Consider the following 15,258-nt stretch of genomic DNA (forward strand, 5'->3'; position numbering starts at 1 on the left):
AGCCCGACGGAGAGCACGAGGAGGAGCAGGAGGAGCAGGAGGAGCAGGAGGAGGAGGAGGCCGGCCAGAGAGCTGTCAGCGAAGAGCCTGTTGAAGAGCAGTACCTGCAGGCGCAGGTGTGTCACCGCGGGGGATCACTGGTATTTACGCCCTTGAGGGAGAAGTCTTAGGTTTTTTAGGTGCCAACAAACAATTTGTCCTTTTAAAATAATGCTGTGATTTTATTATTATTCATTTTTAGCTTTCCGCCTGAAAACAAATTCTCTCAATGACAAAGCAGAAAGAAGCTTATATCAATTCAAAAAGTGAAAATGAAAGATACAAACGTCCTTTGTTCACTCATTAGCAATGAAAGAGATGAATAAGTGTAACTTCAGTGTGTGTGTTTTCATGATTTTACACTTCTGATCAAATCAACCCGGCTCAACGGGAAACTGCATTATCTCGTTGGATTAAGGGCATTCATCTTGAGAGGCTGACTGTGACAAAACGGTCACGCAGGTTATCGGGGACACGCTCGCACCCATCAAAGTGAAAGAGCACCCCGAAAAATTCCTCAAGGCCCAGCAAAGTGGCGCAGTGGACGTGGCCGGCAGCCGGGTCATGTGTCTCTCTGGACTCTGGTCTCAGTGTTTAGAAAAAAAAATAAAAATAGAACCATCCCCAGAACCGCCTGCAGCCCCGGTGGTAAATACAATTTGTCTTTTGTTGAAGCAACAACGACCTCGATGACCTTTTTTGGCGACATGTCTTTCCGTTTTTTTTTGGAACGTCCCTCCTGGCAGCTGGACGCCATGGTGACGGTGCTGGGCGCCTCCGACGAGGTGGAGCAGCTGGTCCTGCGGAACACGGGCCTGACGGACGACCTCCTGCTGGGCCTGGCGGGGGCCCTGATGACCAGCGCGTCCGAGGTCACGCTGCTCAACCTCAACCTCAACCTCATCGGCCCGCGCGGCGCTCGCGTCCTGCTGGACGTCCTGAGGGCCAAGCCCCAGGTCAGGGGCCTGCAGTAAGTCCCGGAATCTACTGATTCCTTCTGGCCAGCAGATCCAGCCACTTTAAAAAAAAAGAGAAAGTGTTCTAAAATAACTTTAGGAAAGAACATAATAAAAGGGAAAAAGACACAGCTGATCCAAGGCCAGCCTCGTTGTTGCAGAATAAAACCTTCGCCTCTTGCTGTTGAATTACACAATCCGTCTCTTTTATGTGAAAAAAGAAATGCCTCCAGTGCCTTACCTCTCCGAGTTATTTGCTTTTTTTTCCTCCCTCCAGACAAAACACAGGGAATGTGCAATGGCCTGTGTTTCTCACGGAGACATGTTGACAGACGCAAAGATTTACAGCGCACGCTGACATGGGCGAGATCAAAAGCAACGCGTCTGGTCTGAAGGAATACACGAAGAGAGTCATACCACACTGTGACATGTCCTTTAAATATAAGGCTTCTCTGCCAAAGGGAACAAGTCAGAAAACATAACCCTGAAATGTAGCTCGTATTCTTTGTGTTGAACAAAGATGAATATTGAACAATTCCCTCAGTGTGTTTATGTCAAGTAACACACATTATCTCCCAAAGAGGTTTGCATCCCGATACCTTAATATAACTACATCAATACCTCTCTAATATCTCTAAAGATTCTCCGTAAGACATTGTGAAGCTGCAGAGCACACCGGTACGAATTATTTATCTGACTCAGTGTGAGAAAGAAAGGAATTTTTTACATTTCACACAAGAAAAAAAAAAAAACTCATCACGGCGCAAGGACAAGCCGTTTGATTTAGATTCCTGCAGGAGCTGCTCACTTCAATCTCCATGGTAACCACTCTCTCCCCGCCCCTTCTCTTTCTGCAGCTTGTTTGGAAACAAACTGCGTGACCACGGAGTGCTCACCCTGCTGGATGGAGTCGCTGAGCTGCAGGAGCACACGGCGAGGGCCGCCGCCGCCGCCGCCGCCCAGCGGGCCGAGCTCCTCCCGCCGGAGCCGGCCGGGCCTCCGCAGCTCCCCGCCGGGTGGCGCTCTTTGCGTCTTTTCGCCCTTTCCGAACTGGACGTCGGGGGGAACGGCTTGAGCGGCGACGGCGTCAGGGCGCTGGCGTCGTACATGGGGCGCCACTCGCGGCTGCGGTACCTGGGGCTGGCGCGGACCGCCGACGCCGACCTGGCGGCGTGGAAGGAGCTCTTCGACAGCCTCAGGGGGAGCTGCACGCTGACTCGGATCATCCTGGACGAGAACGACCTGGGGGACCCGGGGGTCGGGCTGCTGGCCGACGCGCTGGCGGAGAACGCCAGCCTGCGCGAGCTGGATCTGGACCGGAACGGCGTCGGCGACGCGGGAGGGAACCGCATCGCGGGGCTGCTGCGCTGCAGGACGCGGTGCCCGCTGACGCGCCTCAGCCTCCAGGAGAACGACATCAGCGCAGGGCTCATGCGAAGGATACAGGAGGAGGTGAAATCTACACCAGGAAACCTGGGCTGACTTTCGGAGGTCATGAGACGCCTCCCTCCCTAGAAGTGGGCGGCCCTCGCTGACAAACGCTGCGTCTTTGTTTAGCCCAGACAGGTGGCGTAGGTGCATGTTTGCTTTCGGGGCCGCACTGCGGTCTGGATGCGCCAAAGAGAGACCTCCAAGAACTTCTTCTTTGTGGGGAGGTTTCATCTTCACCTTCTTCTTCTTCTTCTTCTTCTTCTTCTTCTTCTTCCCACCAGCGTTACGGCTCCTGACAACACACCTCCATCTTTGCTGAAGCGGCCTTCCGGCACATCTGATCCCTCAGTCGTTTTTTTTATTGAATGATTTGCTACCTCTCGACAAAATAAATAAATAAACCACAGTGATTCTTTCCACCCACAGCCTTCACAGGTCTTGAAGACGGTTTACTCACGACTTTCGGAAACATTGCAGCTCCCGTCGTCGAATCATCCTTTCTCCACTTCTTCAAATCAAAAGTCACATGGACATGGTCGGGACTGAGCTTCTGTGGAGGGGTGGGGGGTGGGGGGTTAAGGAGAAAAAACTAGGGCAAATTCATATGATATTCCAGGCCGTCATCTCGTTGTTCTATCAACACAGATGCTCTGGGAACAGCTGTAGCGGTGATCAAAGCCTGTCAAAGTGGTAATTACCGTGTCCTCCCGGAGCTGAAACCAATCCTTCCGCCGTTTCATCTGCGGATTCCTTTTTTTTTTTTTGTGGAACCCCTCCCCCCCCCCCGCGCCTCGCGATAAATACGCCGTCTCCAAAGCCCCGGCAAGATGACGGATAAATGAGACTGCCGCACCTGAAGATTAGATCTGCTCCGACCGCGTCAGACTGAAGGAGCTGTTGTTTGCGGTGCGTTCACCCCCCCCCCCCCCGTGCAGCACAGAGAAGATGTCGGGTTTAGAGTCCCTCTGTTCCCCGGATCTCCATTTTTGTTGACAGCATTTCTCGCAAGCTCTCCCTTTTCTTTTAAAACCGCTGAACCTAACGGGATCCCAACAAGCCGCGTGTGTAGTGGGCTCAGCACAGAAAGAAGAAGAAGAAGAAGAAGAAGAAGTGGTACACCATCACGGCTGGCTGAGCTCAAGCCGCGAGGCGAACAAGAGGCGCACTGTACTTCACCGATAAGGCCTCCGCGCTCCTCCGGTGCAAGCAGAGGTCTGATCAGTGACCCCCCTTTGTCCGTCCGCTAAGGTTATCTGTGTTCGGTTCGGTAACAAATCCTGCTCCTTTTAGCCGCGCTTCGGGGAAAAAAAGACAGCGGCCCCTTCCGAACAACAGAAGCTCGATCTGTTTGTAAATCACCGGTCCGGTTCGAAGGGACAGTTTCCCCTTTCGGGCCTTTTGTGGGTTAACCGTATCGTATCTCTTTGCTTCTTTTAGCTGTGCGCCGCCGCGGGATCCGCTAAAGCCCCAGAAATAACCAGACTCATTCATCAGTCTGAAACCGATAAGATCTGCACCTCTCCGAGCTGAACTGTGCGCGTTTCCCTCTGAACCTCCGTAAAACAGGGGATATCTCAGCTTTAATCTCATCCTGTGCTACACGGTTTCAAGTCAAACAGTGCTGTGGGAAACATGGCGAGAGGGAAGTCCTGGGAATTCAGTCTCTCGAACTGAGAACATCTAAACAAGTTGAGCAGTAGTTACTCACCCCAACGTTTCATCAGCAGCGTGATGCCATTTATTATAATAATATAATATATTTTTGGAGGCCCACCCACTGGAAGAAGCCAGCAGGTCTGAAAAGGGAAGCCACTGCTGAGGTGCTTTGAACTTTGTGCATTCGTGCAAATTGTCTCCTCTGGTTGCAAAAAATAAGTCCAAATGATGTCATGAAAGCAAAATGTTCAACAGTGTCACGGGCAAATCCTCTTCCTAAATATACAAAGTACAGGATACAATGATCCCTACCTTTCAAATGGTCATTACAATACTTGTCCTTACCGCCATTATTCATATTATTTAAGGGTCTATGTTTGAGTGTTTACACGTCACACAACATATTTTACTTTAACCTTTAAATGGATGGATTTGGATGCGTCATGCATGTGCAGACGGTACCTCGAGGCTTCCAGCGACCCTGTGCGACAGTCGGGCCCTGGATGGGCGGCAGTGTTTGTGTGCGTTTGCGGACCTGCTGTCCGGCCCACATTTCGAAGGGCCAGGTGGTGTTTGTGTGTTTACCGAAGCCCGGGGGCTGTCGGAGCAGCGAACCCTCTGTTGGGACTATTTAAAATCTGTTCTGCATTAACTACAGGCACATGGTCATTTTGTTTTGTCTAGTCGGTGCAAAGTGCCGCTTGTGCAACGTTTGTGCGACGCAGATTTGTGGCTTCGCTGAAATGGAATCGCTCCGCCAGAAAAGCCTCCCAGGTGACCGGCGCTGGTCTCCATTAGCTGCAGTATTAATATCTTCTAGTGTCCCCCGCCTCCTCGGGAGCAAAGAAGCAAGAAAAAAAGGGAGCAGGAAGTTGACGTTGGCTCGCTCTTTGTGCTCGGGCTGAGGGACGCTGAGGGGGCTCTCCAGATCTCCAGATCAGCAATTTATAGACTAGATGGTTAAGGTGAAGCCTTTAGCTGCATTAGTAGTACAGTCACGGGTGTATTTTAGTGTCCCACAGGTGGCACAGAGGGTCCAAACCACAGGAAGGATCACAAAATAAATACCAGGTGATGGGAAGAAGAAAAAGAACGATTTTTTCCATTATAAAAAATTGCCTCGTTATGAAGTTATATCCATTTAGGGCTCTAAAAATACTCAAAATGAAACAACCCCTCTCAGTCTTACACATATTAAACCTGAAATGATGAGTTCACAGTTGCTTCATCTCAAGTCAAACTTTAGAAAGCAATGATCTTGTGGGATTGTTTGAGTGAAACTGAAAGGCATTGAAATAACAGTATTAAAGTCCCATTAAAATATATTGTGGGACACAGCACTGCGATGGCGGCGACTGAAAAGCCGCCGAGCCGTCTCTTCGAACAATGCGGCGCGCCGCTGTTTGACATTTGGCTGAAAGAGCAGCTTTTCAACGCGGCTTATTCACCGGCGGTTTGATCCTCCGCTAAAATGTCACCACAACAATGCCTCAAACCCGGCGGCGGCGGCGGCCTTTCTGCAGCTCTGCGTGGGTGAGGAATCGGCAAACCCGCCGCCACGTCTAATGTGGCGTTCGGAGAAAGAATTAAAGAGTTTTTGTGCCCGATTTTCAAAAGAAAAACATTCTTACCACACTGCGGAGATTTGAGAAGAAGAAGCCGCGGTCCACCACGTGGCTCGTGATGTGCACACTGGTCACATGGCTGGAGGAGGAAATGTGTGAACCGCTGCTGCGTGACTCGGCGCCTCGGACGATTGATGGGTGGAAAAGACTTGTGGTTACAACGAAAAGGTTCACCAGACATGAAGCGTGACCCTAAAAAAAAACACGCGTCACTAATAATTCATCAGTTGTTATCTGGAAAGACCAAACTCTCAGGAGACCTTGATCTGTGCGAAGAAAATCCTGAAAATTGCGCCACAAAAAAAAAAAAAAAACCCCAGCAAAGAGCTATTTGTCTCCTGGCTGAAAAGGCAGAGTCGGACCCGGGAGCAGAGAGTTTAAATGATGCATTCTGTCTGTATCTCTACATTCACACAAAGCAACCTCATTTGGAGTTGTGCTTCGGACCAGTGGACCTGAATGAGTGGGGTTGCGCTGACGAGGTGAATGTGACCAGCAGGTGGACAGAATTAACCGATCGGGTTATCGCTGACAGCGCTGTGGCGCCATTCGCTTCTGTGACGTTACACATTAGCATTTGGTCATTGTTTATGATATAGGAATATTCATTAGAGCAGCTTTAAAGCTTGTATTCACTCTACTTTGTCAAAAATGTACTGTTTGTAATACTGTATGTTACAGGCAGATACAATGTTCCTTGATAAAACACTCAAACCATTTCTCTACACTGTACTTTGTTCTCGACATGCTTCATGTTTTCATAAATCATTTTTTAGAACTATTTCTCAGACCTCAGAGTCACAAAGTTGAGTTTGCAAACTGCTTGTTTTGTTCAAGACAACAGTTCAAATGCCAGATATGTTTAGTTTCAAATTATAGAAATATAAAGAAAAGATGCACATTTCCTTTACCTATTAACTTTTCTTTATTTCCATAGATTTTAAGTCACCCATTGCTAGAGAGAATTTGTGTGCTATATTCAAAGTTCTTACAGAGGCCGATTATTAAAGCAGAAAGAAGAAAGAGAGATAACCTAAAATGACCATCTGCTCTTTGGATGCTTTTTTTAAAATCTCATAGCCGACTGTCAGTCAAAAGATTCAAATCCTCCACAAGTAAATGTGTCTGATGGATAGTGTGACTTTGATCTTTAAATAAAACGGTGATTTTCTTTGCGCGTGGTATAGAAGCCGTGGTCACGGTGACGCTGTCCGTCTGCACGAAATCCCTCCAATATCCTGCAGACCACTGAGCTCCTAATACCCATCGTCATGTTGGAGAAGGAGGCCAGCTGACTCCCATTACCCCGGCGCTGGTCTGGAGTACAAACCGTCACAGCGCCCATCCACACCTGTCATCGGTTAGAGACGGGGTCCTGGGATGGCAGTCACATGTGACGACGAGTGGAAGAAATGCAACTCGTAAAAGACTGATCATTTTTAAAGTTGCCCGCAGATGTCTTTTAGCAAAATGTACACTTTGGGTTTTTTTTCTGTCGTGCACAGGTCATTCGGGGGCTTCCATGAGTCGGGGTTTGGGCCTCGATGGGAGACTGGAGGAAGTCGTTGCTTGTATAAAAAAAAAAAAAAAGCGGCATTTCTTCGTTAAAACCAGAACAAAGAACAGCAGGGACAGTTGTACTCGATGAAAAGGACACTATCGCTCTTCTCCTGACAGCCGTCCACATGAGTTCAATCAACGCGGGACTCGTCCAATCACCTGCCAAGCTTTATTTTTGGAAAGTGCCTGGCCTTTTTTCCAAAATGTTTCCCCCCCCCCCTCCCCCCCGTGACGGCTTTTTCAGATGGTTCTGAGTATCTAACCATCTGGCGGGTCGGGGCTAACGCGCTGCCAGGCTGAGAACGTCAGACTGTGGTTTTTGCCGGGAGGTAAACGCCTGACTTTTTTTTGTACTCGGCCCCCGTAAAGCCACAAGCCCCACTGTTTCCAGTGTTTATGCTAAGCTATGCTAACCAAAAGGGGCAAAACGCCTGTGCAAAAGTCCAACCATTCCTTCAAGCTCACAAAAGGTCTTCCCCCAGGTACGCTTCCACAAACACATCTCAGCCACAGTTTGAGAGTCGCTTCCATAGGCGGCTGCAATAATCATTACCGCCCCCCCCCCGGTGAAACCTAACCCCCCCCCGCGGCTTGGTAGACCTTCCTCGCTGCACTTCTCCTGCAGGGCCGAGGGGACACTGGCCTTCCTGTAACAAAAAGGCCCCATCGGACAGGAGCTCAGATACAGGTAAACCGGGGAGGTGCTCCTTTCAAGGAGAGGGCGAGCTGAGAGGGGGCTCTGTGTGAGGAGAGGAGGGAGGGGGTGGGGGGGGGGGGGGAGATCCGGTTGCAAGCGGCTGAATCGGCGCTCTGTTGGGTCTCCCCCGGACACTGTCACAGCGCGTTTGCCAAAGGAGGGTCAATGAGGACTTTTACTATGGCAGAGGAATTTCACAGCATCCGACGGCACACACACACACACACACACACACACACACACACACGTATGCACACAAACACACACGCATGCACACGTACGCACACATACTGGGACCAGCGCAACCGGTAAGGCCGGAGGTGAATAAAGGCCGGTCCACCGGTTTAACTTTTCACTTGATGAAGGGAATCAGTCAATTATTAAAAAAAAAAAAAACAACACAACGTTTTCACCCGTCAAACAAATGATAATGTAAAAGTTAAAACTGTCCCGATGAATGTATATATATGTGTTTGGCGATGTGAATGTATGGAGGTTACTTACTTCGTGTTATGTTCCGTTATCACAGTTTGTGTTTATTACTAAGTGATAAACACATTCCAGTATATGAAGGTAAAATGCATCTGTTGTGGTATTTTAGAAACAGAGTTGCCATGACACAGTTTGTCCACAAGGGAGCACTCACTAATTTGTTAAAGCAATCTCAACTCAAGGTCTTCTTACCTCTGGAGCTCGTTGCCATCTCAAGGTTTTTCGTCCGCGGTATTTGCTTCTGTTAAAACACTGCTTTGTGATGTGTGACAAGTGAGCGAACTCTTTAAAAAAAACGAAAAAAAGAAACAAACTTTAAATGCAAAAAAAAAAAAAACCACGAGATATCGTACACTTCGCGGGAAAAACTCACCTTGAGCTGGAGGAGCAGGAGCTGTTTCCCTCGATGTCAGCTGAGGGCGACAGAGGGAGGTGTTTACCCCCCCCCCCCCCTTTCCCATTCCCCAAGACCTCCTTCAGTCTGCAATAAACTTTCAGTTTGTGGAAGTCCGGACACTCACTCACACACGCGCGCGCACACACACGCAGGCACGCACGCGCACACCGGCGGTTCGCAGGGGGAAGGCTGGACCGGACTTGGACGTGAGTGACGTTCATTGAACTTCCAACTAAAGGCGCAAAAAAAAAAGGAGGGGGGGGTGGCGGAAGACTGGAACAAAGCTCGGGAGGCGCGCGCGCGCGCAGGTGGAGCTCAGCGTCAAAAAGTCATCACCTGGAAGGAGAGGCAGCAACAATGAGGGAAAGCAGGCTCTCCGGTGGCGGTCATCCCCGGGCCGTGTGATTTGTGTGTGTGTTTTGTTACACTCTGGAATGGAACAACTCGGTCTGCCTCGTCTGGACTGTTGCGGAAGAAAAAAAACCTCCCAAGTAAGAATGAAGTAACCGCAATGGAGCCGGACAATGCCCCGTACTCCGGACTCAAAGGCACCGGAGTCGCGGGGTGAGTCGATACTTTTTTTTAATACAATTCTTACTTTCTCTCAAACGACCTGAGGTGCAGGAGGTGAAGGAAGTGTGTGTGTGTGTGTGTGTGGGGGGGGGGGGTCACGTGCTCCTCAACATCACCTGCGTCTCTCAGCTCGTGTCTACCTTTCTGTTGCGCTCGCACGAGCCGAACCGTTTAAAGCGGAAAATGAGTGAGTTCTGAGGCGGGAAGAGGCTGCAGCTTGCACTCTTCTTCTTTTCTTTTTTTAAAAAATGAGTTTATGGAAACCCGCTTTGCTCTTTGGGGGTTCCTGACGCCGTGGATATTTTTTTTGCAGCTCAAGCTGCCAAGTGATCTGGGACTGATTTGGGGGAGATGTATGAGAGGAGGAGACAGTCTCTTCCCCCCCCCCCCCCCACCCCCCACCCCTTCCCCAGCTGTGTCTCACTCAGCTGGTTGGCCGGCTGTCCCTATGGGAGGGGAAGTAAAAGTCCAAAAATGTTGCATCATATATACAACTCACAAACTGCCCCCCCCCATTCTCCCTTCTTTCTGCTGATGTCAGTGTGAGAGCAGTGGGTGGGCCGCAAAAAGGCGGGAGACCCGACTTTTAAAAAGCTCCAACCGACAGCCGCCGTGTCAGTGGCTGACCCCCCCCGTGGATGTAATAGAACGTAGCGTTCTTAATAGAACCCCCCCCCGCCCCCCCCGGCTCCGGGTCCACAGCCCCTTTTTCAGAAGGCCCCCAATCGTCTCCGCGAGAGAACGATCAGCGCTGTGAAGTTGAAGGATGCACATGACATCTGCTCAAACATTTTCAAAGCCAGCGGTCAAAAAAGTGCATCATGGGAACCAAGGCGGGTTCTCCTGTTGTCTTGAAACACGTTTGAGTCTTTGTGGCGTATCTTCCATTCTACGTTGTAAATTTTCTCTTGCTCTTTGTCTGCCCCCCCCCCTTTTTTTTTTTTTTTAGGAGAATTCTGATCCTTTGGACCGTACTCTGCTGCGCCTGCTCTCTGCGGCTGGCACAAGCGCAAGGTAAGCGCGCCCCCTCGTGGGACTAGAGGTCACAAGGTCAGCAGGAAGAGGCGCAAAACGGGCCCGGTGGACAGCGAGCCACCAATAATGATACAGTGGTATGAAAAAGTTTGAGCACCCCATGTCATTTTCAAGATGTTCCTTTATGTATCGATGGTGGTTCGGAACAGCAATTTCACTTAAATATATCATATAGCAGACAAACACAGTGATCTTTCGGAAGTGAAATTGTGGGGATTTACAGAAAGTGTGCAATAGTAACTTAAACAAAAGTCAACTTTTTCATACCACTGTATGTCTTCTGAACCCAGAATGGATAAAGAAAGTGAAAACATCCACCTTGTTGATCCAGGGAACGTCCCGGGCCCGATGTGATCGGCATCCATGTTTCCCCACTAACGGCTCGGTCCGCTGCTTCTCCGTTAGCATCGCTGTTTGATGCAGTAGATGTCCGTGTACCCAGACACCTGAACTGGACCTAATTTGTACCTAAAAGTAGAACCCCCCCCCCCCCCCCCCCCCACCCTCCCGTTTTCCTGCTCTTGAGCCTTTTGTTCCTTTTTTCTGCGCAAACACACTGTGCTCTCACGCCATCCCACGCTCTCGGGGTCGGGAACGTCAGAAGCTGGCTTGAAGCGGGGCATTCCTCGCACATGACCGCTGTGCTGATGATGTCATTTCTCAACAGCCTCGGCGGTTTTATTTCGGCTGGGGGATGTGATTGGAAAGGGCCCAGCGAGCCGTCTCTCTGACGCCTTCGTGGTCTCGCGGGGGAAAAAAAAAAGCTCCCGCTGCGCTCCTCCTCGGGTTGAGGTGCACTCGGCTTTCCGTTAAAACTGTTTTAAAGAGCCTTGTGTGCATGTTTCTGTCCCCCCAGCTCTCTCCGGGTTTCTTTACCTGTAACGGTTCGTGTCTCGTTTCAATGAAACGGTGAGTGTCCTGCCTCATTTTAACCACGCTGAGCGAAGCAGCAACACAGGGGTGCAAACTCGTCACTTTTCGGCAAAATTCGCCGTTTTTTTGGTTCCAAAAAAGGTAATTTGTGTGATTTGTGTAGATCTGCAATAAAACCATTTGTTTGGCAGTTCTACTGTTTATGAATATTTCCTTCAAGCTCGTTCGTTTTTGCCAACTCGTGTCCTCTTCGGGTCTGTAGCTGCCTCGATGACGTAATAGGTAGGCTAGCTAACGTAGGCTAACAGGCTATCGGATTGTACAGTGTCTATTTCAATGTAACTTTTGAAAAAATCAAAGGGAGAAAACAAACAAAAAAATGTACCTTTTACATTAAAGACAGAAAACACAACTTTAGCTGCAATTATATAAATAAATCACCTTTTTCATCCCTGATGAGTTTGCACCCCTGGAAACAGCACAAGACAGTAATAATATCAGAACCCTTACCAGTGAGACCAGTGAAAGCGTCACAGGCAACGGTTACACCGGTGCTCGCCCAACTGGGGGGGCCCCTAGCCCTTGTCCAACAAACCAACAAATAAAACATAAAGCGCTGACATCACAAGCCTGGGAAGTGATCCTTGCTTTCATCCACTATTGGCTCACATACACCGTTTATTTGTCACATGACGAGTCAATCATCAACTGAGTCGTGCCGAGAATCAAACCAGCAGCTCCATGGTTACTGGTTGGCGGTAATTGATGCCATCTGGGCAGAGGGCGGTGTTAATGATTGTCAATAATTAACGCGTAACAAGATGGAGGCGCGCACCCCGGGAGTGTACTCCCCCATGTTGGGTCCGTTTGAATGTGCGAAAAGGGTAACTGAGAACATAATAATATCGTAAATAATGAATGACATCGGCTGGTTGGAGGAGGCGTCTATCGGCGGCCTTCCATTCACGCCCCCAGGCACCTCTTATCGATTGTAACCGGAAAAAAAACCCAACTCTTGGGAGACGGTGTTCTTTGATTTTTATGTAGTTGAATTGAATGTTTACAATGTGATGTTCCCGAGAACCAGCGCTTCGTCCAAAGTGCCCAGAATGCATTAGTCCGCGCAACCTGCCGGTCGTGTTCTCTAGTGCTGTTGTGTTTTTTTTTTCTTCTTTTTTCTTTTCACCTCATCGAGATGTCACAAAAGAGCCGCGGGGGGGAGGGGGGGGGGGGGGGGGGCTCCTGCTGAGACTCTGAAGATACGCAACGTAAGAAGTAGATCCTGAGCCCCTGCGCCTTCCTCTCAGCTCTGTGTGGAGCTTCTCACTTCCTGTTTGATTTCTCCATTTGCATATTGTGGGTTTTTTCTATCGAGCGGACCTCCCACTGTCGGCACACACTGGGCCCCCCCCCCCCCCACCCCCCGTGTCTAGCATCTATATCTATACTCGTTCCTCCTCTGCTGAGTCGGAATACAGAATTTAGCAGTTTATTTTAGTCTTGCACACATTTGTTCTGTTATAGTCCGGAGGAGGATGGATGGTGGAGCTCGTTATGTAATATTTTAGCTTTTTTAATGTACTTTAAATTCTTCTTTCATTTCCAAACGTACTAAACCGAATGCTTTTTTTTATTTAATGATGACTGGTTTTGAAAAGTAATAAATGCTTTTTAGATACATCTTTTTCAATAAGTTGAATGATGAAGTTGTGATCATAACATTCAAAATACATTTAAGCAGAATACTAATTGGCTGTAACTTTTGATCACACCTTTCATATATTGTGCATCCTTGAATCGGAGCTAAATGAAAGGTTTTTACTTGTCCTATCAGTATCACAACCAGCGCACTGCCAGTAGACGAGGAGACGCTCATAGTCGAAAAAGTCTCCCCATCAATGTTGCTGCAAGCACCTCCAAAAATGTGGATATAATTAAAGCCGTGCGAAATTGCAGCGATATAGAATACACGCTAAGACTTCAATATGTGAAGAATTGGCCACATTTGTCTCCCTGACATCCAAGTAGCAATTAAACGCTGCAGGAAACGCTGCCCGAGTGGTTTTTTTGTGTGGGAGCCACCGTCGTTCATCAGCAGACGACGTCCCGTGGGTCCCATGTGCCATGTGCCATCCTGGAAACCCCCGACGCCGCCCCCCCCCCGGGGGTCCCCCTCAGCCGCCGCTTCCCAAAGATCCGCCTAATTGGCGCCGACGCGACGATCACATCATTTGCGGCAAATCACCGGAACTTATATCACTTATATTACTGCTTTTTTTATATAGGGGAATCTATAAAGCTGAATGTGTTGTGCAATTGGCCTTTAATTTTGAATGTCATGTGGTGCAGTCACTTTGCGGTTTGGACCTCTCGCCAAAACACAAAAAATAGTGCATGCAAAAAAAATCTGCATTTTTGGTTGCTTAACCGTCGCCCCTTTTTCTCTTGTAGATGTGGACGTTCTGCAGCAGCTCGGGCTTTCCGGCCGGAGGCCCGGCGGGTCGTCGACCTCGAGCGACCGACCCGTCCCCGGCGGCGTCATCCCCTTCAAGTCCGGCGTCATCCTCACGCCGAGGGCCCGCCTCCGGGCGCCCCTGCGCGCCGTCCTCCCCGCGTCGTACGCCGCCGCCAACCTCTCCCTGATCCTGGGCCTGTCCGTCCACCGGGTCAACGGCGCCTTCCTCTTCTCGGCCCTGTCGAGGGAGGGGAAGGTGCAGCTCGGGGTGCAGTTCTTGCGCGGAAGGGTCCTGGTGCGCGTCGGCGCGGGGACCCCCGCGGCCTTCGACCACGAGGTCCAGGACGGCCGGTGGCACAGCCTCGCCGTGGGCATCCAGGGCCGCCGGGTGTCCCTGCACACGTCCTGCGGGGGGAGGGTCGCCCGCGCGGATTTGCACCCCGGGGGGGGGGAGGAGGAGGAGGAGGAGGAGGCCCTGGATGCGGAGGGCTCCTTCCTGCTGGGCAAGATGGACCCCGGCTCGGTGCCGTTCGAAGGCGCCATCTGCCAGTTCGACATCTACCCGTCCGCGCAGGCGGCTCACAACTATTGCGATTACATCAAGAAGCAGTGCAGGGAGGCGGACACGTATCGGCCCGCGCTTCCACCCATGCTGCCTGTGATCGCCATCGGGGCGCCTGTTCCGACCCGGCCGCCGCCGCCGCCGCCGACGGAGATGTCCGAATGGGCAGACGGCCCGTCGGAACCAACTGAAGCAGGAGATGCCGATTCTCCAAAGCCCTGGAAAGCCGGAGGAATGGATCTGCCTCCCTGGCCGCAACCCGCCAACGGCCCGCAGCCGGACCCCAGCGCCACAGCCGCTTTCACTCCGGTCCCTCCCCCGGGCGGCCATCTTCCCCACGAGCGCCGTCGGCCCAGCCAAGAAGCTGCGACGGCCCCCAGGCCCGAGGTGAGCAGCGCGCAGGACGCCGAGGCCGCGTCACTTCCTCCTGTCACCGCGGCTGCTACTGACGTCCTCCAAATGTTTGTCGTGGAGTCGGCCCCCTCCCCGCCGCTGGACGGGTTGCCCGGACTGAAGGGGGAACCGGGACCGACGGTGAGTCAACCCGACGCACCTTTTCGGTACCCCGCGCACGAGAGAGTTCACAACAAGCGCTTTTTTTGTACCCGTGTTAATCTTGCAAAATATGTGTGAATGCACGTTTTTTACCTGTCGACCTTTCTATATTTCAGTACTTTCTTTCCACCAAGTTATTTGGATCGCAATGACATTCAACTTCTCCGAAGTGTTTGCTCATTTGACAATGGTGTGTCGGTGCGATAATGATTCAGACTTGCGCCATTCTTCCCTCTTTTTATTCACTTCTTGAACTGCGTTTGGTGTTAAAGGCTCTCTAGAGCCGTCTACTTCTTTGGCGATTAATGTGTGATTTTTTTCTTTTTAGCAGCAGTGGAAGAAATACTGGTGT

General features: G+C 50.5%; 1 protein-coding gene across 1 annotated transcript in view; it reads left to right on the forward strand.

Moving 5' to 3' along the window:
* The first annotated feature begins 9,149 nt into the window (after positions 1-9,149).
* col27a1b (collagen, type XXVII, alpha 1b) overlaps positions 9,150-15,258 on the forward strand; it is a 45,610-nt gene continuing 39,501 nt past the window's right edge. Inside the window, exons 1-3 of the mRNA XM_037482777.2 lie at positions 9,150-9,417; positions 10,376-10,440; positions 13,786-14,885. Coding sequence (XP_037338674.2) covers positions 9,365-9,417; positions 10,376-10,440; positions 13,786-14,885 — 1,218 coding nt within the window. The 5' untranslated portion in view covers positions 9,150-9,364. The remainder of the gene's footprint in view (positions 9,418-10,375; positions 10,441-13,785; positions 14,886-15,258) is intronic.

This window comes from Pungitius pungitius, chromosome 5 (genome assembly GCF_949316345.1).
Source record: "Pungitius pungitius chromosome 5, fPunPun2.1, whole genome shotgun sequence".
NCBI classification, from domain to species: domain Eukaryota; kingdom Metazoa; phylum Chordata; class Actinopteri; order Perciformes; family Gasterosteidae; genus Pungitius; species Pungitius pungitius.